General features: G+C 30.5%; 1 protein-coding gene across 5 annotated transcripts in view; it reads left to right on the top strand.

The window, feature by feature from the left end:
• LOC135139325 (tripartite motif-containing protein 2-like) overlaps nucleotides 1-14,907 on the top strand; it is an 80,642-nt gene that overhangs the window by 43,123 nt on the left and 22,612 nt on the right. For 4 of the 5 annotated variants that reach the window (XM_064069525.1, XM_064069524.1, XM_064069527.1 and 1 more), the window contains 3 exons: nucleotides 8,462-8,476; nucleotides 8,551-8,978; nucleotides 9,061-9,276. In XM_064069525.1, coding sequence (XP_063925595.1) covers nucleotides 8,462-8,476; nucleotides 8,551-8,978; nucleotides 9,061-9,276 — 659 coding nt within the window. The remainder of the gene's footprint in view (nucleotides 1-8,461; nucleotides 8,477-8,550; nucleotides 8,979-9,060; nucleotides 9,277-14,907) is intronic. The other variant, XM_064069526.1, reaches the window with a different exon arrangement.

Genomic DNA, 14,907 nt, shown 5'->3' on the forward strand with positions numbered 1-14,907 from the left:
TTTTGGGATTTTTCAATATTTCGATTCTTCGACTTTTCGATTTTTGGCTTCTGGAGTTTTCGATATGTCGTTTTTACTTTTTCGATTTTTCAATTTTTCGATTGCTTAATCTTTCGACTCCCGGTTTTAGATTTTCTGTTTTCAATTGTCGTTTTAAATTTTTCGATTTTTCAATGTTTTGATTTCCCGATTTAGTTTCCCATTTTTCTTTTTCTTTCATTTTTCAGTTTTTCGATGTTTCAGTTTTGGGATTTTTCAATATTTCGATTCTTCGACTTTTCGATTTGTCGATTTTTTTATTTTTTCGATTTTTCAGTTTTTCGATTCGTCAGTTTTTCTTTCATTTTTCATTTTTTCGAAATTTCAGTTTTGGGATTTTTCAGTATTTCTGTTCTTCGACATTTTTGACTTCTGGATTTTTCGATGTGTCGACTTTTTACTTTTTTTAAATTTTAGATTTTTCAGTTTTTGATGAAAATTTTTGATTTTTCGATTTCTCGATTTTACATTTCACTTTTTCGATATTTCAGTTTTTCAAGTTTTCGAATTTTTCAAATGTTTTGATTTCTTATTCAACCGATTTTTCGACTTCCCGGTTTTAGATTTTCTGTTTTTCATTTGTCGTTTTTTCAAATTTTCGATTTTTCAATTTTTCAAATTTGACATTTATAAACTGTCAATTCTTCGATTTTTCAATTAATCTATGTTTTAATTTTCCCATTTCTTGACTTTCGAGGGTTTCCATATTCCAGTTCTTGAATTCTTTAATTTTTCGATTTTTCAGGTTTTTGATTTTTGATTTTTTTATTTTTTTAAGGTTTCAATTTTTCGACCTCACTTTTTGGACTTTTCTATTGCTCAATTTTTCGACTTTTTAGGTTCTCAGTTTTTGAATATTTGTAAGTTTTCGGATTTTTCAGGTTTTCAATTTTTCAGTTTTTCTTTCATTTTTCAGTTTTTCGATATTTCAGTTTTGGGATTTTTCAATATTTCGATTCTTCGACTTTTCGATTTTTGACTTCTGGATTTTTCGATGTGTCGATTTTTTTACTTTTTTAATTTTTAAAATTTTAGATTTTTTGATTTCTCGATTTTTCATTTCAGTTCTTCGATGTTTCAATTTTTCAAGTTTTCGAATTTTTCAAAAGTTCCGATTTCTTAATCTTTTGATTTTTCGACTTCCCGGTTTTAGATTTTCTGTTTTTCAATTGTCATTTTGTCAAATTTTCGATTTTTTAATTTTTCAAATTTGACTTTTATAAACTCTCAATTTTTCGATTTTTCAATTAATCGATGTTTTGATTTTCCCATTTCTTGACCTTCGAGTGTTTTGATTTTCCTGTTCTTCAATTCTTTAATTTTTCAATTTTTTAGGTTTTTAATTTTTCCATTTTTCAGTTTTTAGATATTTCAGTTTTAGGATTTTTCAATATTTAAATTCTTCGGCTTTTCTATTTTTGACTTCTGGGTTTTTCGATGTGTATAACTTTTTACTTTTTCGATCTTTCAGTTTTTGCATTTTTAAATTTTAGATTTTTCAATCTGTTGATATTTTAATTTTTCAATATTTCTTAATCTTTCTATTTTTCGGCTTCTTGTTTTAGATGTTCTGTTTTTTAATTTTTCGATTTGTTAATTTTTCATTCCCAATTATCGAGATTTGATTGTTCAGGTTTTCGATTTATCATTTTTTCAATTTTTTATTTTAGCCTATTTCGGTTTCTCAGTTTTTCCAGTTTTCCATTTTTTCGTTTTTTGATTTTTCCGCTTTTCCAATTTTTCAACTTTCAACTTTTTGTTTGTCGATTTCTCTATTTTTCGACTTCATCACTTTTCGATTCTCGTTCTTTGGATCTTTCAATCTCTCAGTTTTTCAATTTTTCGAATTTTTAAGTGTTTTGATTTCTCGATTTATCGAGATTTGGATTTTTCGATATTTTGAGTGTCAATTTTTCAATTTATAAATTGTTCAATTTTTAACTTTTCGATTTTGACCTATTTCGGTTTCTAAATTGTCCGACTTTTCGACTCCACGATTTCTTGATCTTTTGATTTTTCAATTTTTCATTTAAATTTTTAAAGATTTTAAAGGCTCTAAGAAATTCCAAAAAGCCAAAGATTCTAAAACTAGTAAAAATCGCGTAAATTCTTAAAATGCCAAAGATTTTAAAAATTCCAAAGAGTTTAAAGAAAACAAAAATCTTAAAGATCGGAAAATGCTTTCTTTAATTTTTATAAATTAGAGATTCCAAAAATTCCCAAGACTTACACTCGAGATCTATAAATTTTAGAAAATCTGAAAAAATTTAGAAAGTGCGGGGAAAATGTGGTAAACCTAAAAATCTTGAAAATATTGGAAAAGGTTGAATTTTAAAATTCTGGAGCCTGATAATTTTAGAAATTTTTGGAAAATGTGAAAATTCTAATCATTCTGTCTACTTCGAAAAATCTGAAAAATTGGATTAGTCTGCAAAATCTGAACATTCTGGAAATTTTGCAAATTTTGCAAATTACGAAAATTCCCAGAAATTAAAGGAAAATACAAAAATATTAAACCTCAAAATTTCAAAAGATTACACAATCTTAGGATTATAGATATTCTAAAAATTCCAAAGTTTCCAAATGTTTGAAATATTTAAAAGGTTTTAGACCTTTCAAAAATTCTAAAGACTCGTTACATTCTAAAAATTTTCAAGTGTTCGTACGCCAGAATCTGCGAATTGGAAAGTTTTAGGTTCTAAATAGAAGAAACATCCAACAAAATCTTTAAAATTGTAAAGATTTTGGAAGTATTAATGTTCCTAGAAATTATAAAAATTTTAAAGTTTATAAAAATTCTAGTAATTCTGAAGTATCCAAAATTTCCGAAAATTGTTAAGACTCTAAGGACTCTGAAAACTATAGATTCTAAATTGAGGTTTTTTTAAAATTCTGTTCCAAATATTTTAAAGATTCTAAAAACTCTAAACAATTGAAAAATCATCAAGTATTGGGAGTCTTGAAGACTGTAATTATTATCTTACATATCTCAGAGATTCTAAGGATTCCACAGATTCCAAATATTTAAAATTTGAAAGATGATAAAAATCCTAAAGATCTAAAAATATTTATAATTATAGAGATACTGAAGCATGTAAAAATAATGAAAATCTGGGTACTAATAATCCTAGAAATTGCAGAAATTTTAGGTTTTATGTTATTTATAAAAGATTCTAAAGAGCCTAAAGATTAGTTAAATGCTCTAAAGACTAAAGATTTTAAAGGCTCTAAAGGGTCTAACTAAAGACTCTAAGGACAAAGAGGTCAAACGCCAAAGTTCTATTTCGAATACTTGAAGGATTTTAAAGGTTCTAGAGAAATTCCAAAAAGCCAAAGATTTTAAAAATTCCAAAGAGTTTAAAGAAAACAATAATCTTAAAAACCTAAAAACCGTAAATATTGGAAAAATGCTTTCTGTAATTTTTATAAATCAGAAATTCCAAAAATTCGAAAGATTTAGACTCTTAATATGTATAAATTTTAGAAAATCTGAAAAGATTTAGAAAGTGTGGGAAAAATGTGGTAGACCTAGAAATCTTGAAAATATTGGAAAAGGTTGAATTTCAAAGTTCTGGTATAACTTGAGCCTGATAATTTTAGAAATTTTGGAAAATGTGGAAATTCTGGAAATTTTGAAAATTTTTCACATTACATTACGAAAATTCCCAAAAAATAAAGGAAAATAAAAAAATATTAAATCTCCAAATTTCAAAAGTTTACACAATCTTCAGATTATAGTTATTCTAAAAGTTACAAAGTTTCCAAATGTTTGAAATATTTAAAAAGTTTGCGAATTGTAAAGACACTAAAGATGCTAAATAAACTAAAGCTTTAGGTTCTAAATAGAAGAAATATCCAACAAAATCTTTAAAATTGTAAAGGTCTTGGAAGTATTAATGTTCCTAGAAATTATAAAAATTCTAAACTTTATAAAATATCTAGTAATTCTGAAGTATCCAAAATTTCCGAAAATTGTTAAGACTCTAAGAACTCTGAAAACTCTATAGATTCTAAATTGAGGTTTTTTAAAATTCTGTTCCAAATATTTTAAAGATTCTAAAAACTCTAAACAATTGAAAAATCGTACAAGTATTGGGAGTCTTGAACACTGTAATTATTATCTTACACATCTCAGAGATTCTAAAGATTCCACAGATTCCAAATATTTAAAAATTTGAAAGATGATAAAAATCCTAAAGATCTAAAAATATTTAAAATTATAGAGATACTGAAGTATGTAAAAATAATGAAAATCTGAAAGCTCTAAAGATTATAGAAATTCTAGTGATTCTAGATTCTAGAGATTATAAAGATTCCAAAGTTTCCAGTGGTTTGAAAGATTCAAAAAGTATAAAAGCTTACACGGATTACATACACTAGACATTGCGAATTGTAAAGACACTTAAGATTCTAAATAAACTAAAGTTCTAATGTTCTAAATATAAAAAAGATCCAATAAAATCTTAAAAATTTTAAAGAACCTAGGGGTACTAATAATTCTAGAAATTGCAGAAATTTTAGGTTTTGTGTTATTTATAAAAGACTCTAAAGAGCTTAAAGACTAGTTAAATGCTCTAAAGAGTAAAGATTTTAAAGGCTCTAAGAAATTCCAAAAAGCCAAAGATTCTAAAACTTGTAAAAATCGCGTAAATTCTTAAAATGCCAAAGAGTTTTAAGAAAACAAAAATCTTAAAAACCTAAAAATCGTAAAGATCGGAAAAATGCTTTCTTTAATTTTTATAAATTAGAGATTCCAAAAATTCCCAAGACTTTCACTCGAGATCAATAAATTTTAGAAAATCTGAAAAAATTCAGAAAGTGCGGGGAAAATGTGGTACACCTAGAAATCTTGAAAATATTGGAAAAGGTTGAATTTTAAAACTCTGGAGCCTGATAATTTTAGAAATTTTTGGAAAATGTGAAAATTCTAATCATTCTGTCTACTTCGAAAAATCTGAAAAATTGGATTAATCTGCAAAATCTGAACATTCTGGAAATTTTGCAAATTACGAAAATTCCCAAAAATTAAAGGAAAATCAAAAAATATTAAATCTCAAAATTTCAGAAGTTTACATAATCTTAGGATTATAGATATTCTAAAAATTCCAAAGTTTCCAAATGTTTGAAATATTTAAAAGGTTTTAGACCTTTCAAAAATTTTAAAGATGCATTCTAAAAATTTTCAAGTATTCGTACGCCAGAATTTGCGAATTGTAAAATTTTAGGTTCTAAATAGAAGAAACATCGAAAAAAATCTTTAAAATTGTAAAGATCTTCGAAGTATTAATGTTCCGAGAAATTATAAAAATTCTAAAGTTTATAAAATTTCTAGTAATTTTGAAGTATCCAAAATTTCCGAAAATTGTTAAGACTCTAAGGACTCTGAAAACTGTTTTTTTAAAATTCTGTTCCAAATATTTTAAAGATTCTAAAAACTCTAAACAATTGAAAAATCGTACACAAATATTGGGAGTCTTGAAGACTGTAATTATTATCTTACACATCTCAGAGATTCTAAAGATTCCACAGATTCCAAATATTTAAAAATTTGAAAGATGATAAAAATCCTAAAGATCTAAAAATATTTAAAATTATAGAGATACTGAAGTTTGTAAAAATAATGAAAATCTGAAAACTCTAAAGATTATAGAAATTCTAGTGATTATAAAGATTCCAAAGTTTCCAGTAGTTTGAAAGATTCAAAAAGTATAAAAGCTTACACGGATTACATACACTAGACATTGTGAATTGTAAAGACACTTATTAGACCCGATTTATTGAAAGGTAATTAAAGTTAATTCGCGATTAACTTTTAATTGAGGTCCGAGATTTTAAAAATTCCAAAGAGTTTAAAGAAAACAAAAATCTTAAAAACCTAAAAATCGTAAATATTGGAAAAATGCTTTTTGTAATTTTTATAAATCAGAGATTCCAAAAATTCCAAAGATTTAGGGCCGGTTTATAGAACAGCGAATTAAATATTTAATCCCCGATTAGTTTAACAGAGGATTAAAATGTGGAATATGAGGCCGTGATTGGTTAAAACCTGCACGTTGCCTAGCGACGAACCTCAATTAAAAGTTAATCGCGAATTAACTTTAACTTCGCTTTCTGTAAATTGGGTCTTAGACTTTCAAATCTATAAATTTTACAAAATCTGAAAAAATTTAGAAAGTGTGGGAAAAATGTGGTAGACCTAGAAATCTTGAAAATATTGGAAAATGTTGAATTTCAAAATTCTGGTATAACTGGAGCCTGATAATTTTATAAATTTTGGAAAATATGGAAATTCGGGAAATTTTGAAAATTTTTCAAATTACGAAAATTCCCAAAAATTAAAGGAAAATAAAAAATATTAAATCTCAAAATTTCAAAAGTTTACACAATCTTAAGATTGTAGATATTCTAAAAATTCCAAAGTTTCCAAATGTTTGAAATATTTAAAAGGTTTCAAACCTTTGAAAAATTCTAAAGACTCGATACATTCTAAAAATCTCATAGTTTTCATACACTAGAATCTGCGAATTGTAAAGACACAAAAGATGCTAAGTCAACTAAAGTTTTAGGTTCTAAATAGAAGAAACATCTAACAAAATCTTTAAAATTGTGAAGATGTTGAAATTATTAATGTTCGTACAAATTATAAAAATTCTAAACTTTATAAAATTTCTAGTAATTCTGAAGTATCCAAAAGGATTGTTAAGATTTTAAGGATTCTAAATACTTTAAGGACTCAAACATTAAAAATTTTTTTTTTAATTCTGTTCCAAATATTTCAAAAATTCTATAATTTGTAAAAACTCATGAATTCTTAATGTGACAAAAATTTTAAAGATTCCAAAAACTCTAAACAAAAGAAAACTCCTAAAAATCTGAAAAATGTTTCCTTTAATTTTTATAAATCCTACAAATATTAGGGGTCTGGAACACCCTAATTATTATTATCTTACACATTCTTAGAGATTCTAAAGATTCCAGTAATTCCAAAAATTTCAAAGATTTAAAGACTCTTGGGGTCTATTAATTTTAGAAATCAGGAACTTTGGGAATTTCAAAAATTTACCACTCTTCAAAAATTCTAGAAATTCTGAACATTTTACTGAATGCGTGAAAATGTTCCAAATAGTGGGAAAGTTCAAAGGTTTCTCTAAATTTCAAAGATTTCGAGGATTCCAAAGGTGCCAAAACTTTAAGGAGTGTAGTAATACTAAATTGGAAAACTGACTATATAGATGAAAAAAAAAGAATTATCAAGTTAAAATTGATAATAATTTTTCGAAGTTGTATTTTTTCGGCTGTACGTTAGGAGCTAGGGAAATTTTGTCGAAATAACTTTCAACCAATTTTTTCCTCCCAATTATAAGACATGAAAATTTAGTGGTACGTTTCGAGTTTTAATTGATCATTTGGATTTTTTTTTATTCAAGGATAGACTATTGTAATTAAACTATATTTTAATTTGTTTATAATTGTTAAACATACATCTCTCTTATTTTTGCCGTTTCTGCGAAGGTGGTATTAACAGATACTGGTAGTTGTATATTTCTGTGTATTATTTAGGGTAAATCAGTAATATAAAGATAAAGAGAACGGTCCTCAAATCGAACCTAGATACATATATTTTTGGTTATAAGCATATAAAAATTCTGAAAATTAAAATTCGTCTTTGATTTCAAGTTGGAACAAATCAATTGAATACTGTATGTCTAAAGCAAAATTTTCTTCCAAAAAATAGGCATATTGTGATAAAGTACTATTCAAAATAACAGTAAATTTGGGATTTTAGTAACAGGTTTGTTTGCACATATCGGTGGTACTGCAATAGAGGGGATTTACTACATACAAAATTTGACAATAATCGATCTTGTAGTTTCGGAGATTATCTGTCTAATAAAAATACGGGTAAATGGCAAACAGACGGAAACGGGCGACCTATTTTTCGTACTCGTGGGGTTATGAAACGTCGAAAACTATGAAAGTAGCCAGTCGTCGAATAAACTCGATTTTAACTTATCTCTCGGGAAGTAAAAACGAACATTCTTTGAACTTGAATTCACTTTTTATATTGAAGGATAAAAAATTTACCGAATTGACTTCTACAAGTTCTAATGATTTGATTACATTACCTGCAACAAATGAAAAATCTTATCTTGTCTATGACTCAGTCAATAAATAGGAAATACATCTTCTAATTTGTTTAAAGGGTTATTTTTATCTTTTATCACTCTAACGAGTATTTAATGTATTAAAATGTATCAAAAACATGCCGATTCAAGATGCTAATTCAGTATTTATAAGTTTACATTACATAATTGTACATTTCTGTCATTCATTCTCTTTTCTCACTTCTGTCCCGTCGCATTTACTTTTGTCGTTCACACCCATGGCCAACCCAAGTAAAACAACATTTCCGTTGTTACAGATGGCCTGTGGACCGGTGGGTTGTGTAACATAATAACACGAAAAAATTCGTTGAGAGGGCGGCAGACTGAGGCAGTTTTTTGCTTGCAGGCATGTATGACGGCAACGAACACACTCCTAAGCTACTCCAATGTTCTCACACAGTATGCCTCCACTGTCTGACGAAGATTGCAGCCTCTCAAACCAGAGACACCGGCTCCTTTAGATGTCCAATATGCAGAGAATTAATAAACATACCACGAGGGGGCGTCTCTGCGCTACCGCCTTCTTTCTTGGTGAATCAACTACTAGACCTAATGTCGAGACAGAGGAGAGAAGTCATACCCAAATGCTCGGTCCACATCAACCAGGAACTACTATTTTGCGAAACGTGCGATACCGTATTCTGCACTTTGTGTACCGAAGGATCGCATAATGATACGACGAACAGCTGCGAGCATACTATTATTCCGTTTTCGATTGCCATCAAGAGGATGTCGGAGATTTTGTTGTATAAGGCCAACGAGTGCATTTCTAAGGTGATTACGAGAATTAAAAAAAAAAAAAGATTATTTTTGTATTAATGGAATAAAGTTTTTATTATGATTACTCTTGATATAGTTAACGCAAGCACAGGAGGGAGTTAGTTCAGAGTTGGAAAGACTTGATGCCGCTAAAGAGAATTGTTTAGATCAAATTAACGCAACATTCCAACGGATACAAGCTTACATGGATAATAGGAAGAAAGAAATCATTGATGCGTTGAAGACGACGTGTGCAGAGAAGAAAAGAGTGCTGGAAGAACAGCATTCGTTGATTGAATGTGAGAAAAATAAGGTAAATATTGGTGTTAATTCACGCAATTTCTTTAACGTAATAGCAGTGTACAATGCGTTTTCAAGCATAAAATGTGAATTCATACTTTTTACGGATTTTTTTATTTAAAAAGTTGCAGTAGGCAGTGAAACGGTTATTACGTGAAATGTCCAATTTAATTGTCTCGTACTAACTAGTATCTTTTACGGTGGGTGGTAACTGATACTTAGTTGACACTTAATTGACCTTTATGAACCACATACAATGTACGCATTTTTTTTCTGCGTCATGATTTAATTTTTCGCTGTCGGCTCTGATTCACCATGATGGAACTACTTACACAAAAAAATAAATCCGAAAACCTTTTAAATACGTAGATTTCTTTTACGTTTTTAGATTTGTTTAGTAAAATGGTTAAATACGTGATATTGCGTTACTATTTTAAATTTTTTAAAATGTAAATTTCAGTGTACATTTCGCTTCAACTTAAATTTATTGCATCCGTCGTAGAGATCCAAATTTTTTCATATCATATTAAATTTGGAAAATGGTAACGAAAATGAGTTATAGTTTTAGTCTGAATTTAAACTTCAGTATATTCCAAATAAACCGATCGTTTTTCTTGCTGGTATCATTAAAGTTGCTTCCCGTAAAATCAAGGTGAGTAAATAATTTCCTTTTAATAATTGGGCCATTAACTGTATTTAAAGAAATTGTCGTTCATAAAGGAACTTCTATTAATAAATTTTATCAAACGTTTCCGGGTTTAGGCGTCAAAATGAACATGAAAACAATGAAAATGATTTCAGAATTTTATAGTGCTATGTCAACATTTAATAGTTGAAATTTAAAGGTTGTTAAAAAATAATGAGCCAATCAGATTTACGAATTTAACTCGTTACTATGGAAATTTGTAATTTAATACCCTTTAAATTTAACAGGTTTGATTCAGAACTGCCCCTATTAGGGGAAAAATAAAAAAAAAAAGATTTTGGCAAATGACCTACTCTCTAAGAAAATAAAGGGCGGGCGGATGTTGTTAGTACTTGGTAAGCCAGAAGGTATACCCTCGAAGAAAATAAAGTGTGGGTGGGCGGGGCCAACACTTGCCAAGGTAAGACAGATTTTGCCAACTAATATACCCTCTACCCATTATTTTCTTAGAGGGTATGTCATTTGGCAAAATCAGTTTTATCTTGGCAAGTACTAGCCCCGCCCACCCTTCTTTTATTTTCTTAGAAGATACATCATTGTCCAAAATCAGTTTTATCTTAGCAAATACTAGCCCCGCCCATCCCTCCTCTTCTCATTCGTTAGACTAATTTCATTTCTGGGGTGGGCGTGGCTAATTATGTTCTTCTGCCGAGTGGGAGTGGAAACTACGAAGAATCTAGGATGTGAACAATGTTTTTTTAAAAAAAAAAAGCGCTTACTTTTTTGTTATACTGTCTGCCATCAAATTTATTTCTTATTTCATGTACTTGACCTAACATGACCTGATTTCTTTATTGTTTTAATTTAATGATTATTTCCTTTTTATCTACGAAATTTTCATAGCAAGCTATTTTGACGAAACTGTAAAAGTTGCTGCTTTTTAATTAGCGATTTTGGAAAAACGATAGGAATTTCCGAAGAAACGAAGCCGAAAATGACTTCTGGATATTGAAATCTTCAACAAAATGTCTTCAACTAAATTTCGGAAATAGTTGAAAAGTTGTCGAAAATGTCAAAAGTGCCAAAATCAGTCTTATCTTATCAATTACTAGCCCCGCCCACCCACCCTCTATTTTCTTAGAGGGTATGTCATTTGCCAAAATCAGTGATATCTTAGCAAGTACTAGCCCCGCCCACCCGCCCTTTATTTTCTTCGGAACTTGGAAATATCAGTTTTCTTTTCAACTATTTTCGGAAACAGTTGAAAAATGGTCGAAAATGTCAAAAGTGCCAAAATCAGACTTATCTTATCAAATTCTAGACACGCCCACCCCTCCTCTTCTCATTCTAACGACTAATAATTTTATTTCTTTTCAGTATAAGATCTTTCATTTCATTCAGATCCGATAAAATCAATCACTAAACAGGAGACAGGGCGGAGCTAATTATGTTCTTCTGCCGAGTGATAGTGGAAACTAATAATAGAAGCCGAAAATTACTTCTGGACATCGAAATCTACAAGAAAATGTCTTCAACTAATTTTCGGAAATATGTAGTTGAAAAATGGTCGAAAATGTCAAAAGTGCCAAAATCAGTCTTGTCTTATCAAATACTAGCCCCGCCCGCCCACCCTCTATTTTCTTATAGGGTCTGTCATTTGCCAAAATCAGTCTTATCTTATCAAGTACTAGCCCCGCCCACCCACCTTCTATTTTCTTGGAGAGTATTCCATTTGGAAATATCAGTTTTCTCTTCAACTATTTTCGGAAATAGTTGAAAAATGGTGGAAAATGTCAAAACTGCCCAAATCAGTCTTATATTATCAAATACTAGCCCCGCCTACCCACCCTCTATTTTCTTCGAGGGTATTCCATTTAGAAATATCAGTTTTCTCTTCAACTATTTTCGGAAATAGTTGAAAAATGGTGGAAAATGTCAAAAGTGCTTAAAAACAGTCTTATCTTTTCAAATACTAGCCCCGCCCACCCACCTTCTATTTTCTTGGAAAGCATTCCTTTTGGAAATATCAGTTTTATCTTCAACTCTTTTCGGAAATAGTTGAAAAATGGTGGAAAATGTCAAAAGTGCCAAAATCAGTCTTATTTTATCAAATACTAGCACCGCCCACCCACCCTCCATTTTCTTGGAGGGTATTCCATTTGGAAATATCAGTTTTCTCTTGCAACTATTTTCGGAAATAGTTGAAAAATGGTGGAAAATGTCAAAACTGCCCAAATCAGTCTTATCTTATCAAATACTAGCCCCGCCTACCCACCCTCTATTTTCTTCGAGGGTATTCCATTTAGAAATATCAGTTTTCTCTTCAACTATTTTCGGAAATAGTTGAAAAATGGTGGAAAATGTGAAAAGTGCTTAAAAACAGTCTTATCTTTTCAAATACTAGCCCCGCCCACCCACCTTCTATTTTCTTGGAAAGCATTCCTTTTGGAAATATCAGTTTTATCTTCAACTCTTTTCGGAAATAGTTGAAAAATGGTGGAAAATGTCAAAAGTGCCAAAATCAGTCTTATTTTATCAAATACTAGCACCGCCCACCCACCCTCTATTTTCTTGGAGGGTATTCCATTTGGAAATATCAGTTTTCTCTTCAACTATTTTCGGAAATAGTTGAAAAATGGTGGAAAATGTCAAAACTGCCCAAATCAGTCTTATCTTATCAAATACTAGCCCCGCCTACCCACCCTCTATTTTCTTCGAGGGTATTCCGTTTAGAAATATCAGTTTTCTCTTCAACTATTTTCGGAAATAGTTGAAAAATGGTGGAAAATGTCAAAAGTGCTTAAAAACAGTCTTATCTTTTCAAATACTAGCCCCGCCCACCCACCTTCTATTTTCTTGGAAAGCATTCCTTTTGGAAATATCAGTTTTATCTTCAACTCTTTTCGGAAATAGTTGAAAAATGGTGGAAAATGTCAAAAGTGCCAAAATCAGTCTTATTTTATCAAATACTAGCCCCGCCCACCCACCCTCTATTTTCTTGGAGGGTATTCCATTTGGAAATATCAGTTTTCTCTTGCAACTATTTTCGGAAATAGTTGAAAAACGGTCGAAAATGTCAAAAGTGCCAAAATCGGTCTTGTCTTATCAAATACTAGCCCCGCCCGCCCACCCTCTATTTTCTTATAGGGTCTGTCATTTGCTAAAATCAGTCTTATCTTATCAAGTACTAGCCCCGCCCCCCCGCCCTTTATTTTCTTCGAGGGTATTTCATTTGGAAATATCAGATTTATCTTCAACTATTTTCGGAAATAGTTGAAAAATGGTGGAAAATGTTAAAAGTGCCCAAATCAGTCTTATCTTATCAAATACTAGCCCCGCCCACCCACCCTTTATTTTCTTCGAGGATATTCCATTTGGAAATATCAGTTTTCTCTTCAACTATTTTCGGAAATAGTTGAAAAATGGTGGGAAATGTCAAAAGTGCCAAAGTTAGACTTATCTTATCAAATTCTAGCCACGCCCACCCCTCCTCTTCTCATTCTAACGATTAATTTTATTTCTGTTCAGTATAAGAACATTCATTTTATTCAGATCGATAAAATCAATCACCGAAAAGTAGCCAGGGTGGGTGGGCGGGGGTAATTATGTTCTTCTGCTGAGTGGGACTGGAAACTAATAATAGAATCCAAAAATGAATTCTGGATATCGAAATTTACAAGAAAATGTCAACTATTTTCGGAAATAGTCGAAAATGTCAAAAGTGCCAAAATCAGTCTTGTCTTGTCAATTGCTAGCCCCGCCCACCCACCATCTGTTTTCTTAGAAGGTATGTCATTTGCTAAAATCAGTCTGATCTAGCCCCGCCTACCCGCCCTTTTTTTTCTTCGAGGGTATTCCATTTGGAAATATCAGTTTTATCTTCAACTATTTTCGGAAATAATTGAAAAATGGTCGAAAATGTCAAAAGTGCCAAAATCAGACTTATCTTATCAAATTCTAGCCACGCCCATCCTCCTCTTCTCATTCTAACGATTAATTTTATTTCTGTTCAGTATAAGATTCTTCATTTGATTCAGATCGGATAAAATCAATCACCAAAAAAGAGACAGGGTGGGTGGGCGGGGCTAATTATGTTCTTCTCTCGCGTTGTAGTAGAAACTAATCTAGGATGTCAAAAAAAGTAAAAAACAAGCGCTAATCGTAGTTTTTACTTCCCGAGCGTAAGCAAAGGAAGTATTGTAATCGAGTCCGTCGGCCGACTCTCTACTTTTACGTTTTCTCGATCTTTCATGACCCCTAGAAGACGAAGAAATAGGTCTCCCATTTCCGTCTGTCTGTCCGTCTGTCCGTCCGTCTGCCGTCCCGGATTTTTATTAGACAGATAATCTCCGAAAGTACTCGACCGATTGTTGTAAAATTTTGTACTTATATTAAGAATATCATGTAGATGGTAAAACGCTAACCAAAATTTGTCTAGTCATCCCCACCACTAATGCGATGACGTCACTTCAAAATTGTACATAGTAAATGGGTTTTCAATTGTATAAAATAACATAGTCCTACACATGTAGTTTACAACTCTGAATCGACTTTTCACCCGAAGCGTCCAGATTTTTGGAAAAAAAATCAAAATTATAGAACAACATTTTGAAATTTAATTTTTAATCTGCTAACCAGAATGCTTTGAAATGTTGCATATGTTTTAAGGCTATAAAGAGCATGATAAATCTTTAGTCAAAAAATATTTGCTTATCCCCTCCAAGAACTTGATGACGTCAGCTCAACAGTTTGTGGAATAAATTATATCTAAAATGTACAAAATATGATGAGTCTGTACTTGTGATCTATCACTCCATTCATATTTTTTGGATTTGCATATACAGGGTGATTCAAAAAAATTAATGAAAGCGTAAATTTATTTTACTGATTTACTCAGAAACTACAAAACCGAATGCTTTGAAATCTTGCAGATGTTTTAAGGTTTAAAAGAGCATAATAAATGTTTAGTCAAAATATATTTGCTTATCCCCTCCAAAA

The sequence above is a fragment of the Zophobas morio genome, unplaced genomic scaffold (assembly GCF_036711695.1).
Source record: "Zophobas morio isolate AGI-343-1 ecotype UQ-CSIRO unplaced genomic scaffold, CSIRO_AGI_Zmor_V1 ptg000031l, whole genome shotgun sequence".
In the NCBI taxonomy this organism is placed as follows: Eukaryota; Metazoa; Arthropoda; class Insecta; order Coleoptera; family Tenebrionidae; genus Zophobas; species Zophobas morio.